At 40.0% G+C, this 14,021-nt stretch overlaps 2 protein-coding genes across 2 annotated transcripts; one reads left to right on the top strand and one right to left on the bottom strand.

Moving 5' to 3' along the window:
* Nucleotides 1-637: 637 nt before the first annotated feature.
* Nucleotides 638-4,936, bottom strand: atp6v1d (ATPase H+ transporting V1 subunit D). The gene is made up of 9 exons (XM_033648356.2): nucleotides 4,687-4,936; nucleotides 3,201-3,318; nucleotides 3,033-3,112; nucleotides 2,878-2,945; nucleotides 2,744-2,788; nucleotides 2,565-2,668; nucleotides 2,363-2,429; nucleotides 2,200-2,278; nucleotides 638-2,115 (listed from the first exon to the last, which is right to left on the bottom strand). The coding sequence occupies exons 1-9, from the start codon at nucleotides 4,725-4,727 to the stop codon at nucleotides 1,971-1,973; spliced, it is 747 nt and encodes a 248-aa protein (XP_033504247.1). The 5' UTR covers nucleotides 4,728-4,936; the 3' UTR covers nucleotides 638-1,970.
* Nucleotides 4,937-4,973: 37 nt separating this feature from the next.
* On the top strand, nucleotides 4,974-13,739 carry eif2s1b (eukaryotic translation initiation factor 2, subunit 1 alpha b). Its single transcript, XM_033648355.2, has 8 exons — nucleotides 4,974-5,134; nucleotides 8,460-8,702; nucleotides 9,162-9,241; nucleotides 9,550-9,701; nucleotides 9,829-9,935; nucleotides 10,071-10,168; nucleotides 10,259-10,402; nucleotides 13,088-13,739. The coding sequence occupies exons 2-8, from the start codon at nucleotides 8,462-8,464 to the stop codon at nucleotides 13,211-13,213; spliced, it is 948 nt and encodes a 315-aa protein (XP_033504246.1). The 5' UTR covers nucleotides 4,974-5,134; nucleotides 8,460-8,461; the 3' UTR covers nucleotides 13,214-13,739.
* Nucleotides 13,740-14,021: the final 282 nt, after the last annotated feature.

Raw genomic sequence — 14,021 nt, 5'->3', positions numbered from 1 at the left:
CAGTATTGCTGACATCTTGCTGTGTAGGCCGCCATTTTAAAGCGGTTAGGAAGAATTGATTCCTGGGAAAACTTGTTTTATACGAGTGTGAAACTACATTTAAGTTTATTAATAAATTGTGTGTGTGTCAGTGTATCAGATAGGGCAGCAACTAACGATTATTTTCATCATCGACTAATCTGTCGATTATTTCTTTGATTAGTCGACTAATCATTTTATCAAAAAATGTGTTAAAATGTTGAAAAATGTCGGTCTGTCTCTCCCAAACCCCAAAATTATGCCATCTAATGTCTTGTTTCGTACTCACGCCAAAGGGTTTTAGTTCACCGTCATGAGATAGTGTGTAAAGCTGCCAATATTTGAACGTAACAAGCTGCAATAAGAGTATTTTGGGGTACTTTTATAGTACTTTTCTATGAAAAATGACTCAAACCAGTTATTACCACCAATTATTTTAATAGTCGATTAGTCGACTAATCGTCGCAGCCCTAGTATCAGATCATCCTTGGACCAGCATACTCACCGATATCCAATCCAGCATTTTAGGCAGCATCAGAGGCATTTTCAATACTAACTGTTGCAACATGTAACATATCTAACATTATATCTTATATCTAACAAGAGATCCAGACAGTGGTTAGATATCGATAACATCTTTATTTGGATGACGTGTGGGGCTATGTTGATTTGCACACCGTGTTTTACAGTGGGGTCACTTCAGGGTTTTGTGTTGCAATGGTAAACATCTTCAGATGAGGTAACAACAACAACCTCCACAACACACTCACACTCTGAAATCTACAGCCAACTTAAATCGCAACTTTGGTGTTTTTCAACCTGGACTCTTTTTTCCATGTTTTGTGTCTAAGTGACAAATGGGAACAATTTTCGAAACTGGTCCAGCATTGAAAAAGAGCGTTGCAGCCCGCAGCAGTGAAACAGGCTGCAGTGTAAACACTTGGAAGGTGTGAGCAACAAATGTGTTTGTTTTTGCCTCTGACAGGCTCGGATTAGTATTCTAAATGTCTGATAACGTTATGAAAAGGATCCCGACAGAGATTGATCTTACTGATACTGACCTTTTTTTGTTCAGCCAGAAACAGTCCAGAAATTGCTATCGCTAAACCCACCAGACTCCATTTAAATAAACAGTAATTTTAGCGTGTGTAGAGTCAGCATGTCTTCACATGTAACTGGGTGAATTAAGGGTTTATTTCAAGCAAGCCGGTGATTGTAGGAACAGTTGAAAGACGAGTCAAGACAGCTTTTGTGAGTTTGTGATGATAAAAATTGCTGTTTGTTTAAATGGAGTCTGGTGGGTTTGGGGATAGCAATTTTGGGGCTGTTTCTGGTTAAACAAAAAGTAACTTCCTCTTTAAAAATGGGTCTATCTCTGTAGGGATCCTTTCCATACAAGACAGACAAGCCTGTCAGTGGCAAAAACAAGCACTTTCAGTGGACGTAAATCGACAGTGTGCTATTGTCCAGTTATCGTTACATTGCAGCTTGTTTCGCGTCGCACTCAATACTTCCAGTTTTCAAAAACAGCTGTCTCTATGAATCACTCAGACACAAAAAAAAGGTAAAATAGGATCCAGGTTGAAAAACACCAAAGTCACCCTCTAAGCTTTACAGCATGCAATGGCTCTGAATGTTGGGAGGAATATCTACAAGCTGATCAGTCACACAGAATGCTTCTTTTATTTCACTCACAAACCATGTGTAAACATACTTATACTCTTATTAGATTATTTCATAATAGTGAACTGGCGGCCTTTTGGGTGAGCAGCCAAGTGTGACGACACTTTGGTTCTGTACAGTGACATATCTGGAAACACGCACTGAAACAATAGAACAAATCATCACAGACGAGTACACAAAAAAAATCCATCACTTGCATGAGGAGACATGGACATGGCCTGAGAGGCACAGAATAAATAGGAGGTTGGGGTGAGGCCTTTTGGAGCGCTTCACTCGAACAGCAGGTCTTCATCCGTCTCCTCCGTCAGCATGTTGGTGGGCTCCGCGATGGGACCCAGTTCAGCCAAGCGAGCTGCGATCTCCAGTTCTGTCCTTTCCCTGAGCTGCTTCTTCTTCTCTTGGATCTTCTTCAGCCTGGCAGACGAGAAATATAATCAGCGTTAAAACAAAAATAAGGTAGAAATTAAAAGATAAATAAAATGGGATTTATGTTCTCACCTGTAGAACTCCTCTCGTTCTCTCTCGTCCAGCTCTGTGATGATGTAGGTAAGAGTGCGATCGATGCGAGGAATAATCACTGCAACGAAAGATAAGTAAGAGCTTTAATAACAGTCTTTGTAATTCTGTAACAGACAACACTGTATGTTTAGTGTGAAATTACCGTGCTCAATAGCGTTAACACGGCGGTTGGTGATCTTTATGGCTTCATCCAGAGTGACAAAAGATGTCTACAGACAGGAAGTGGGAAAATATGAGTCAGAATTTCATAGTTATGATAATTTTTTTTACTGAAAATACAGAGAAACTGCTGTAGTTTTGTCTCATATTTCACTAAAATAACATTTCCTAACAATGCCCCCTACCTGTAAGGAGGCCAGCTCCACCAGCAGCTCCACAGCTCTGGCATAGTTCCTCTTCAACCTGGAGAGCTGCTCTCCTCCCCTGGCCAGACCAGTCAGCTCATAACCTGGAGGACACAGTGAGTGTGAGGACTCTCCTTCACTCAGTAATCCCCAAAACTATCTTATTAAACGTGACTTACTGTCTCCGCCTTCTTGGTAGTGCTCAAAAACTGGAAGGGTGACACCTGAAACAACAAGGGAATCATGTGTATAAGAACTTGTCTCTTTAACAGTGATTGTGAAAAGTATAAAGATAATATTTTTTGATGCTGACCTGCCACGTTGTCTTTCTTGGCTCGGACCTTCACCTGGGCTTTGTTGACATTCTGGATTACAGTTGTGCTGCAGACAGAATTACAGATGTGAGTTTTATAGATGCGTCTGAGCTGATCATAATGCCACATCACGTCCTCTTTCTCTCATTCTCACCTGAAGTCTCCAGCTGTAAATTTGGCCTCAGCCAAAGAGAAGGCCGCTTCTCTCATCACCTCTCCCATCTTAGTCTTAGTCTGAGGAAACAAGACAAGGAGTCCACCTTTAGAAAACCATTAGTTCACAGTTATTAAAGAAGTAAAGGCATGCGGAACAACAACTGACTTCAATAATTTTGCGGAGGATCTGACGGAAACGCATGGAGAGGGCGTCAGATTTCTTCTTGAGCAGGTTGCGGCCGGTTTGAGCCCCTTTCAGCCGAGCCTTCATGATGGTCTGAGCCCTGCAATCACAAAAACACACATTTTGAATACTGTCGCACAAGTCAGAGTCATCCTGGTAGGGGAACTACGCCCGATTTCAAAATTCATACATGTTACTGCTATGATCTAAGACAGGGGTCAGCAACCTTTACAACCAGAGGAGCCGCAAAATATATTTGAGCCTCATAATAAAAGCAACAGAGCCTTATTAAGTCTAAATTAGCACCCCTCTGTTAAACATGTTTTAAAATTAGGTGGCTACTCCACAGTTAAGTATTTATGAATATTTGGTATCTTGCAGTGAAAGTAATCAAATCTGTCTATGCACTATTTAAGACTTTATCTTTCTAGATTTGAAATCCACGGCTAGCTTTGCTCAGGAAACTCAAGACAAGCCATCGCTCTTGATGTTCGGCAAAACTTAGAGAAAAGACGCCAGGCCATTTTAGTTGCCGAAATGTTTAAACATTTTTTTTAACTTGTTGTAGGCCTATAGGTTACACATTTTGACAATTGGATAATGTAAGAATCACTTTAGGCTTTCAACAATGATAAATACAAATTAAAAAGTTAAAAAATAACCATGGGTCATTTCCGTGTAGCCTAATTTTTGACTTTAACCGGCAACTCTCCAATTTCCAAACCAAATCCCTGTGGACTGAGGTACTGCTGCCCCCTGAGCTACTGCCCAAGATCAGTGTCACAAATTTGGGACCCTACTTTCATGTGGATGAGCCTCCAAAATACAAATATGTGGACATATTTCATTAAATCATAATTTCTATTTTTTCAAAGTGGCACTACACCACAATCTCTGTACTGCCTGGCAACTACAAAAGTACTTTAAAGGGTATGAGTACTCCTGGTTGAGAGTCACTGACATATTCATATCCCAGCTCAGTGATATTTAATGATCATTTTATCCATGTACAGGTCATCTGGGATTAAAACTCCTCCCTCACACAAGGAAGCTTCAAAAGAGCTGGAATTATTGAATCAATGTAGTAAAATAATTTGACATTACAGGCACTACATGTAACTCCTCTGATCACTCCATACTGTAGACCTTTACTCTGTCTGGAGGTCAGTGTGTTTCAGACTGACAGCTCACACTGGGATCATGTCAGAAACATCACATGACAAAAGCAGGACTCTTCCTCTTTCACACAGTAACCTGGCACTGATATAAACTATATTTGGGGTTGAATCACACCGCAGCACAAGACTGTGATCCCTTCATGTAAGATTAGCTGAACTTCCCATCAGACAGCAGCAGGGAATCATTAATATGACAGACTATAAAGCAATAGGTCAACAACACTGCGTTAAAACAACTGAATTAGAGGCTACAGTGGGTTAGCAACTAGCTAGCTGAAAAAGCTGCTTACATTCTGGAGGGGAATATGTCGATCCTGTCTTTTCCAGACATCTTCTCGTGCTTTGGTCGACGATCGCGGTCTTCTGTTAACTTCCGGTTCCTGAAATGAACACTAAACCCTTAGCTTTGCTTCTGTGCTGTTAAACTGTGCATATATTAATGAAAAGCCGCTGTTTTCGTGCAGGATTAGCAGCCTGGGTCGAGCTGTTGGTCGTGATCTTGTCCGACTCTCTCCGCGATGATCAGCTGGCCTCTGGTCATGTGACCGTGCTCTACACTTGCGCACGACGAAAAGCTGTGACGATCTTTTCCGGGTCGAGAAATTAGCACACCCATGAATGTGAGCTAGCGGGCCTGAATTGTTCGTTTAATAAAACCAAACGGGACACATTATCGGACGCTGAAACACTCCCAGTAGAGAACATTCCTGTGTATCGACCTGTAACCACATGACACAGGTGAGTTTTTACCGATAACGGTGTTTTTTTACCGGGTAGTGGGGAACAGACGGAGATACTAGCTGGCTAGCTAACTGCTAGCATCACCAGCGGTACATGTGCCGCATGTGAGTTGAGTGAACCGGGTTATTAGCTCCGAAGCTAACGGTGACTGAAGCAACAGTTTTCTATTTAAATTAAATATTCACCATGTGGTATTTAACTTAATATCTGTCACTAGTTACAGTCGTTGTTAGCATGCTACACTCATTTTAAGCGGGTTCTGCCTGATTTTGTTAATGTTAGCCAACTCAAACTGAAGGGGGGCTTCTCGTCAGTCTGCATTGCATCAGCCCATTCACACACACAAATGTGGAATAAAACTGACCGTGCCTGCGCTGCCAGCTCACTTAATACCGCTTCATCTCCCTGCAGTTATTTTGGGAAAACTTTCCAGGCTGAACGCTGTTGTTTGTTCTGCTGAAGCAGAACAGAAACACCCAGAGACAGTGTGTCATTCAAATGGCTTTGGACTGTTCAGTAGATATTAGAGTAAATATTTTGTGCCTAACATTTATGTCATCGAGATGAGATTTAATAAGAAACAGCTCTGACTATAGCGCTACTCAGTTTATTAGCACCACAAGTCAGTGCCTTCAAATACGAATCCATAACTATGAATGAACTGAATCTACCATACAACTTCAGTTAAAAGCCCAGGCTATTATTGGCTTTAATCACTGAAATCAACAGGCCTGTATTTGGGACAAGCATTTACATCCTCCTGAGTCCCTGTGTCCTCATACAAGGACATTACATTTTGTGTTTACTGCACCTTATTCTTCATTCTGCTGAAATTAGACCCGTTGTCCTCGTTCATGGACACTTTCTTGCCATCTAGTGGCAGTAAGACCACAATACACCAATTAATGTAAAAACAAGATGGCCGCCATTTCTGCCAAGTCAGTCTACAGCCGATCCCAACACAAATGTGGACGACGTCTAAAACCTGATCACATTTGACGGTTGAAACTTGTTTGCTTATGATAAATAATGTTTGTAGGTTGATATGCCAAAAAATTTCGCCAATGTTAGCAACAGTAACAAGCTAAGACGCTGTTAATTAGAAAGTACTTGTTTGAGGACATTGGGACTTTATCATCAGCTCGTTGAAGGACATTGAGACTTTAGTATCGTCTTGTTTGAGGATATAGGGACTTTATTATTGTTGACAGTGTTTAGTTTTTTGTACTTACCAGGTCCTACTAATCCCAGGGGAAGCATAAATGCATACCAAACAAAAGTTCAGGTCTCAGGAGGATATGGGACAGGCCTTTAATTCCTTTCACACTAAACTGTTTCACAGCAAAGATCGGGACATACAATCGAATTGTTTATTTAAACCAGTATGAATATTACTTATATGAAGATTAGGCTTTAGATAATACATCAATTGTGAATCATTCATATGATCTAGCTCCGACAGACAGCACATCAGAGAAAGAGAGTTATGGCGCCTGGCATACTGACACAACACCACTTTATCCTACAATACTCATAACTTGGACAAATTTTTATGAAAAACTCATTTGATTCTTTTAATCTGAGGATGCTTACGGACTGAAGGAATATCAATAATTTACAGGGTAATCAAGGAATGGACACATGATCTGAGGTTGCCAATAACCTGGTTTTATACAGCTGAAGAACCTCTGTTAAAAAAATGAACTGCTTTGCAACCAGACCAGGCCTCTAATTGAGACAGGCTTTTATTTGTCAAAATGTGTCGCCACACCAGGCTAGTAAAAGGGACTGGGCGTTAAATTGGGAATAGATTTTTAATTACGTTTTACGGTAATAATCTTTGTGGAGGTAGAGTTTCCTGCAGAGCCATTGTTTTCATTGGCATTTCTGATGCTAGAAATCATTCCATCTAATCTTGATCTAAATCGATGATGTAGTAGTTGATTGAAGTCTGTTGACAGCTTAATTAATTAATGACTGTCTCTGCAGGCTCCTGGAGTTTTTCTTCAACTTTTTACATCCAAGTCAGTTTTATTTTAGTTACAAGTTCAACAACAGAGTCAGAAATCATGCCTGTATCCCTCAGTGAGATCACAACAGTTGATGTCATTGTATCCTAGGAGCGGATGTGTTGTCTGTCTTCTGTGGTCTGTAGATAAGTGGTTCCTGGCCTTTATTACTTATTGTGACTCATTGAAAAAATAGAGCATTATCTGCTCCATCACAGTTCATGGCCCTATAAACCACTGACCATTAAACAAAAAAAAAAAAAGGATTTTAAAGCTTGAAGAGGTGAAATTATGAGGCATCACAAGACAAAAGCAAATAATTGGAGAACGGATAAAGTGAACATATTTCTTTAATTATCTTCTAACCTTTCAGATATATATCTTCAGGAACCCTTTCAAGCATCCTTAATGCCTGGCCGAGAACCACCGCTCAAGTTGTTATATTATCGTCATTATAATCATCTTCACAAAATTAAAACTGAGCTACACAGTATTAAAGATATAGAAAAAAATGTGATGAAATCTATTTAAAGTTCCAGTGTGTAGGATTTTGGGGCATTTATTGGCAGAATATTTTAAACTTTGGTTTCACTGGTTTATAATCAGCTGAAAATAAGAAACACTGTGTTTTTGTTACCTTAGAATGAGCTCTTACAATCTATATAGGGAGCGGGCCCTCATCCATGGAGTCTGCCATGGACTCTGGCCACACTGGCTCTAAATAGGGCCATTCATGTTTTCATGTTGGCCACTGTGGTTCTCATACACGCTTGGCACACGGGAGAAGTTTCAGCTCTGCAACCTCACCGCTAGGTACTACTAAATTCTCCACATTGAACCTTTATAGGGTAGCAAGGCAATTCAGTATTTCTTTTCTCTAAAGTTGGGTGAAAATTCGTGGTCAAAACTGGAGCAGCAGAGGCTGAGGGATCTGGATTATTAGTTGGTGGTGTAGGCCTACAATTCCCATAATGCAACATGGTTACATCTTTTGGTAGACCCTCCCTGCCTGGTAGATGCCCACATCTTTAAACTCCACACATCCAGTTTGTAACACAGGCTCTCTGTTATGGAATTTAAGTATTCAAGCCTAAACACCGTAATCTTTATCGCATCACTTTGACATCATCGGGGCAATTTTCTCAAACTTAAGAAAGCTCCCTTCAGAAACACAGGACCATTATTCTCACATTAAACTTTTTTTAGGCGAAGTAATACTTTTAATTAAGTAATCATGTTGTCTAAAGTTTCCAGCTCGTCCTGTCTGCTTCAACTATTTAACCCCCATCTTCTCTTTGTTTCTCTTCTCTCAGCGATGCCGGGGCTCAGCTGTCGATTTTACCAGCACCGGTTCCCAGAGGTGGAGGATGTCGTGATGGTGAACGTGAGGTCCATCGCCGAGATGGGCGCCTACGTCAGCCTCTTGGAGTACAACAACATCGAGGGCATGATCCTCCTCAGCGAGCTGTCGCGTCGACGTATCCGCTCCATCAACAAGCTCATCCGCATAGGCCGCAACGAGTGCGTGGTCGTCATCCGAGTAGACAAAGAGAAGGGTGAGTGAAAGCGGGGGGGTGTTAACCACCAGAGGTGAAGGTCAGCGGTGTGTGTTTAGTGATGGATTTAGGGCTGTATGAGAAGTTGGACAAGGGACAGGAAACGTTTGGCTGCTGGTGCCAAACTGGCAGGTGAAATAGATGTAATGTCCCAACAACAGCGTGAACTTTAATCCATGTAATATTTGATAAACCTGAAAGAGAGATGCCATCTTTTCCCCGTTTTCTGCAAAACTCTAATATACCTTGGTCCCTACTGTCCCCTAATAGTCGACCAATCTCCAGGGCTGGTACCTGCGGTTACTACACAGGCTAGTTAATAACATGTCAGGCAGGAAATCCAAAGTGTGAGATCATTTTGAGAAGGTGAAGGACCAACCCAAGGTGATATGTAAACTCCTGCCATATCATACCATGAAAAAAAAATGTTACAGCATCTCTCCTCTGCTTTGTCTTCAGGATACATTGATTTATCGAAAAGAAGAGTTTCACCAGAGGAGGCCATCAAGTGTGAAGATAAATTCACCAAATCTAAAACTGTAAGTCAAATCGTGCCCAAAGGTTTTTTCTGTTTTTAATTTTGTATTCTCATAAAAATAACTCACTATTGAAACGATTGCCAACATGTGCAGGCCTGTCATGATAATTAAGGTATTGACTTATCGTACGATGTATGGACAAGACCTCGATCATTGTGCTGACCCTGATATTGCATGCCTGACAAACATATACATATCTGGATCATTACAAACTCCACAACCCTTTGGTTTTCCTTTTGTTGATGTCTTTGTGAGTCTGACCTTTGAGTCAGTATTCTCCCTGAGCTGATGCAGGTTTGTGTTTGCAGGTGTACAGCATCCTGCGACACGTGGCAGAGGTGCTGGATTACAGTAAGGACGAGCAGCTAGAGAGTTTGTACCAGCGCACTGCCTGGGTTTTCGATGAGAAATACAAGAGGCCAGGATACGGAGCTTATGATGTCTTCAAACAGGCTGTATCGTAAGTGTTTGTTTCAAGTGGTGTGTGTTAGTGTGAGATAAATCACAAAAAAATCTATCGACACAGAATGTATTCAAACAATGTTTTATTTGATGATGTTAAATCAAATGGGGAATCCCTCCTGCAGAGATCCTGCCATCCTGGATGGGCTGGAGTTATCAGAGGAAGAGAGGAATGTGCTGATCGATAACATCAACAGGCGACTCACTCCACAGGCTGTCAAAATCAGAGCAGGTAACAATGTACTCTAATATACTATTGTTTATTCTAACTGTGTCATGATAGCTTCCCAGTTGGACTTTAAAAATGAAGTAACAAGATAACAATGTGACCTATAATCACAATTCTTGTTCCTCTCCCAATCTGCAGACATTGAAGTAGCTTGCTACGGGTATGAGGGCATTGATGCCGTAAAGGAAGCTCTGAGGGCTGGGCTTGGCTGCTCCACAGAAGCCATGCCCATCAAGGTAATTCAGCCACATGATCATATACTGATGCTGAATGGTGAAACTTAGACCTTGCACTCTTGTATATTAACATTGTCTTGTTCTTGGCAGATCAACCTGATCGCTCCCCCTCGTTACGTGATGACCACCACCACTCTGGAGCGCACAGAGGGCCTGTCTGTCCTCAATCAAGCCATGGCTGCTATCAAGGAGAAGATTGAGGAGAAGAGAGGCGTCTTTAACATCCAGATGGAGGTGAGTGACCTCAATGGCTTTGTGTTAAAACCTCTTCCTGTTGCTGTTGTTAATTTGCTTGATTCTTGCACTTACTTGGGGTTGTACCCACATGGCTGGATGTACTTATTATAAGCTGCTTTAAAAAAAGCATCAGCTAAATAAATGTAATGCCATGAAAAAAAATAAAAGGGTCACAAGAAAGTCATAGTGAGGTATGTCATAAAAATGCCTTAAAATTTCATAGGAAAGTATGTCAAGAATGTCATTGTATAGTGCGTCATAAAAATCATGAAATATCATAGTATATCTTAAAAAAAAAACAGTCATAAAATAGAATTGTCATAAGTTTCATCAATACGTCTGAGTATATCACAAAGACGTCATGAAAAGTCATAAAATAGTATATTTTTATAATGCTTAAAAATGCCATACTATCATATGTCATCCGAATTCATGAAAAAAAACTCCATGATTTCGGATGACATACTATCCACCTTATTTTCAAACACGGAAGTAAATAGTGATCAACTTCCGTGTTTTTGTGCGTGACTTCCAGTCAGCCGCTTTCCCTAAAGCTAACGGTGCAAGCTAATTTTTTCAATTTTCAATTGTTTATGTTAGTCAATCAGTTAGTTAGTTAGTTAGTCTGTGTATTTTATATAGATAACTGTGCCCACGTTTCCGTTATCCGGTAATTGCCGGTAAAAATAATTCCCTCTAAACGCGAATAAATCGCACGTCAATCATAAACTATGAACCAGAAAAGCACAATCTATCCCGAGTGAGACAAACTGCTTGATCCCCGTCGCCAGTGTACCAGCAGAGAACCTGCAGAACCAATCAGCGAAAAAACACACTGGGCTACACAGCCTCTCTACCTGAGCAGCTGAAGCTGCGGCTCGCACCCTCGACACACAGACACACAGACGGTGCTTCTGCATGCCAGCCAAACGTGCACAACTGTGAGAAATAAATATGTGAGGTGTACACTGCTTTTCTATCTTTTTCCCCCCTTCTTTCTTTCTGTCAGCGACATACACTCCTAACACAGGACGGGTTGTTTTTATTGACTGAGTTGATTATTAAGCCATAGTGATGCGTGGATCGGCTCTGATAGCACCCGAATCAGCATGTACGCATCAACCATCCAGCTGTTACAACATGATTGAGCTAGCAAAGCAGTTTTGTGTTGCTATGTGTGGTATTTATTCAGTTTTGGGAAATCACAATGTCTAGAAAGCATCAGTGGCTGCAGCTGACAGGGACAGCTAACAGCAGCAGCAAAGCTAACATCAGGACGTCATCTGTTAAAAGCCTCCCGTTGTCGGATACGACATGAAACTACTCCAGATAGCGCAATCATGTTGTAACTAAGACATCCACTGGAAAAAATATTTTTTTCACAGACCGTTTATTGAGTTATTACAGACACCGCTAACGGCTAACAGCTAATGGTTAGCCCAGCTAATCTACGAAAACCATGTTATTAATTACACACACAGAAATAGTAATGTTTGTTCAGTCATTGTGTTTATAGACTTTACAAACATCAGATTAATCTAAACGGTGATACAGTGATGTGAAAAATGTGAGAGATATATATATATATATTATTTTTTTCATGATTTCAGACGACATACTATACTATGACTTTTTGTCATGATGTCGAACAACATACTGTATGACTTTTTTCATGATTTTGGACGACATACTATACTATGACTTTTTTTTCATGATTTTGGACGACATATATACCATGACTCTTTTTTTCATGATTTTGGACGACATACTATACTATGACTTTTTTTTTCATGATTTCGGACGACATACTTTTCTATGACTTTTTTTTTTTCATGATTTCGGACGACATACTATACTATGACTTTTTTTTCATGATTTCAGACGACATACTATACTATGACTTTTTTTTCATGATTTCGGACGACATACTTTTCTGTGACTTTTTTTTCATGATTTCGGACGACATACTATACTATGACTTTTTTTCATGATTTCAGACGACATACTATACTATGACTTTTTTCATGATTTCAGACGACATACTATACTATGACTTTTTTTTCATGATTTCAGACATACTATACTATGACTTTTTTTCCATGATTTCGGACGACATACTATACTATGACTTTTTTTCCATGATTTTGGACGACATACTATACTATGACTTTTTGTCATGATGTCGAACGACATACTATACTATGATGTTTTTCATGATTACGGACGACATTCTATACTATGACTTTTTTCATCATGAAAATACATCATAGTATAGTATGTCGTCCTAAATCATGATAAAAAGTATCATAGTAGTGTGTTGTCTGAAATCATGTAAAAACATAAGTTATGTGTGTTCAAAAATGTCATAGTATGTCATCTGAAATCATTAAGAAGTATATAGTACATAAAAAAAATGAATGTCATAGTACAGTAATTTGAACTGAAATTCTCGAAATATTCCAAATTTATTCTCACGTTAAAACTGTTAACTTTTAACTGTTAACTGTGGAGTCATTTTCTCACAAATTACAACTTCATCACCTTTTACAACACTGCCTTTCCCCCCAAAATATTTATTAAAGAACTTGCAAATCACAGATTGTATTTTTCCCCACCAGGAGAAGCTAAAATACTTGTACAGAATTAATTAGTTTTGACATGTTTCTACTTATTATTTTCCAGCCCAAGGTGGTGACAGACACGGATGAGACAGAGCTCGCCCGGCAGCTGGAGAGGTTAGAGCGGGAGAACGCTGAGGTGGACGGAGACGACGACGCCGAGGAGATGGAGGCTAAAGCAGAGGATTAGAGTCGGTCCTCACAGGAAGGCTGGTGAGGAGAAAACATCCAAGGAGAAGTGTGGACAGACCTGACCACCGTCACCCAGTCCAACAGTTCTTAACTTTCACATTGCAAACATTAACTGGTGTTAATACTTCATTGGCACACGTCCCAGTTTGTTCTTTAGCAAGGTTTGTTTCAGAAGATGGTAACAGACATGGAAGGGAAGCTAAATTACAAGTTAAACATCAATATAGTTTCTATTTTTAAGTACAACAATTTGAATAAATAACTCTAAAGCTGTTTACAAGCAGTGGCCTTCACTTACCTCTTGCTTCAGGGCCCAGTGTCTTCAGTATATATGGCGCTTCATCTCTGGCTGGTTACTGGATATGATTGATTTAGAGGGGAAACGCATTGGCTCGTCTGTCTCAACACCAGTCAGCAGTGACTTACTGTGCTGTTTCTCTTCCAGCTAGAGGGTTTTTACTGGCAAGACCTGCTCTTGTTTAGCTCACATGGCATCAATAAAGTTCTGGAAATTTTGATCTCAATGTGTCTTTTGTCAGTTGCTTTGGATAGACTGAAGGAAATAGGTCTAGACGTAATTGTTTGTCCTTTTGTAATTAGCATGTTTTTCAGCACTAAACATTTGGTGCTCACTACAAAACAACCTGCTATCAATCTTAAACTGAATATTGGATGAATTAAAGGATGAACAGTGGGATATATATAAAGTCAAGTCTCTAAATCTTTTGTTAATTCTAAAGCTTTGTGGTTGTGCTTGACTTGCTGTGGTTTTTAAATGCAGTCATTTTATTTTTAAATTAAGAACA

Source organism: Epinephelus lanceolatus, chromosome 13 (assembly GCF_041903045.1).
Source record: "Epinephelus lanceolatus isolate andai-2023 chromosome 13, ASM4190304v1, whole genome shotgun sequence".
NCBI lineage: Eukaryota > Metazoa > Chordata > Actinopteri > Perciformes > Serranidae > Epinephelus > Epinephelus lanceolatus.
This window is presented reverse-complemented; position numbering and strand designations above follow the sequence as displayed.

Excerpts from the sequence above, each read along its gene's own strand:
- atp6v1d (XM_033648356.2), bottom strand. The coding sequence starts at position 4,727 with ATGTCTGGAAAAGACAGGATCGACATATTCCCCTCCAGAAT. Across the intron at positions 2,789-2,877 it reads CAAGAAAGACAACGTGGCAG|GTGTCACCCTTCCAGTTTTT; the intron begins GTCAGCATCAAA and ends TTGTTGTTTCAG. Across the intron at positions 2,669-2,743 it reads CTACCAAGAAGGCGGAGACA|GTTATGAGCTGACTGGTCTG; the intron begins GTAAGTCACGTT and ends TGTGTCCTCCAG.
- eif2s1b (XM_033648355.2), top strand. The coding sequence starts at position 8,462 with ATGCCGGGGCTCAGCTGTCGATTTTACCAGCACCGGTTCCCAGAGGTG. Across the intron at positions 10,169-10,258 it reads CAGAAGCCATGCCCATCAAG|ATCAACCTGATCGCTCCCCC; the intron begins GTAATTCAGCCA and ends TGTTCTTGGCAG. Across the intron at positions 10,403-13,087 it reads TCTTTAACATCCAGATGGAG|CCCAAGGTGGTGACAGACAC; the intron begins GTGAGTGACCTC and ends ATTATTTTCCAG.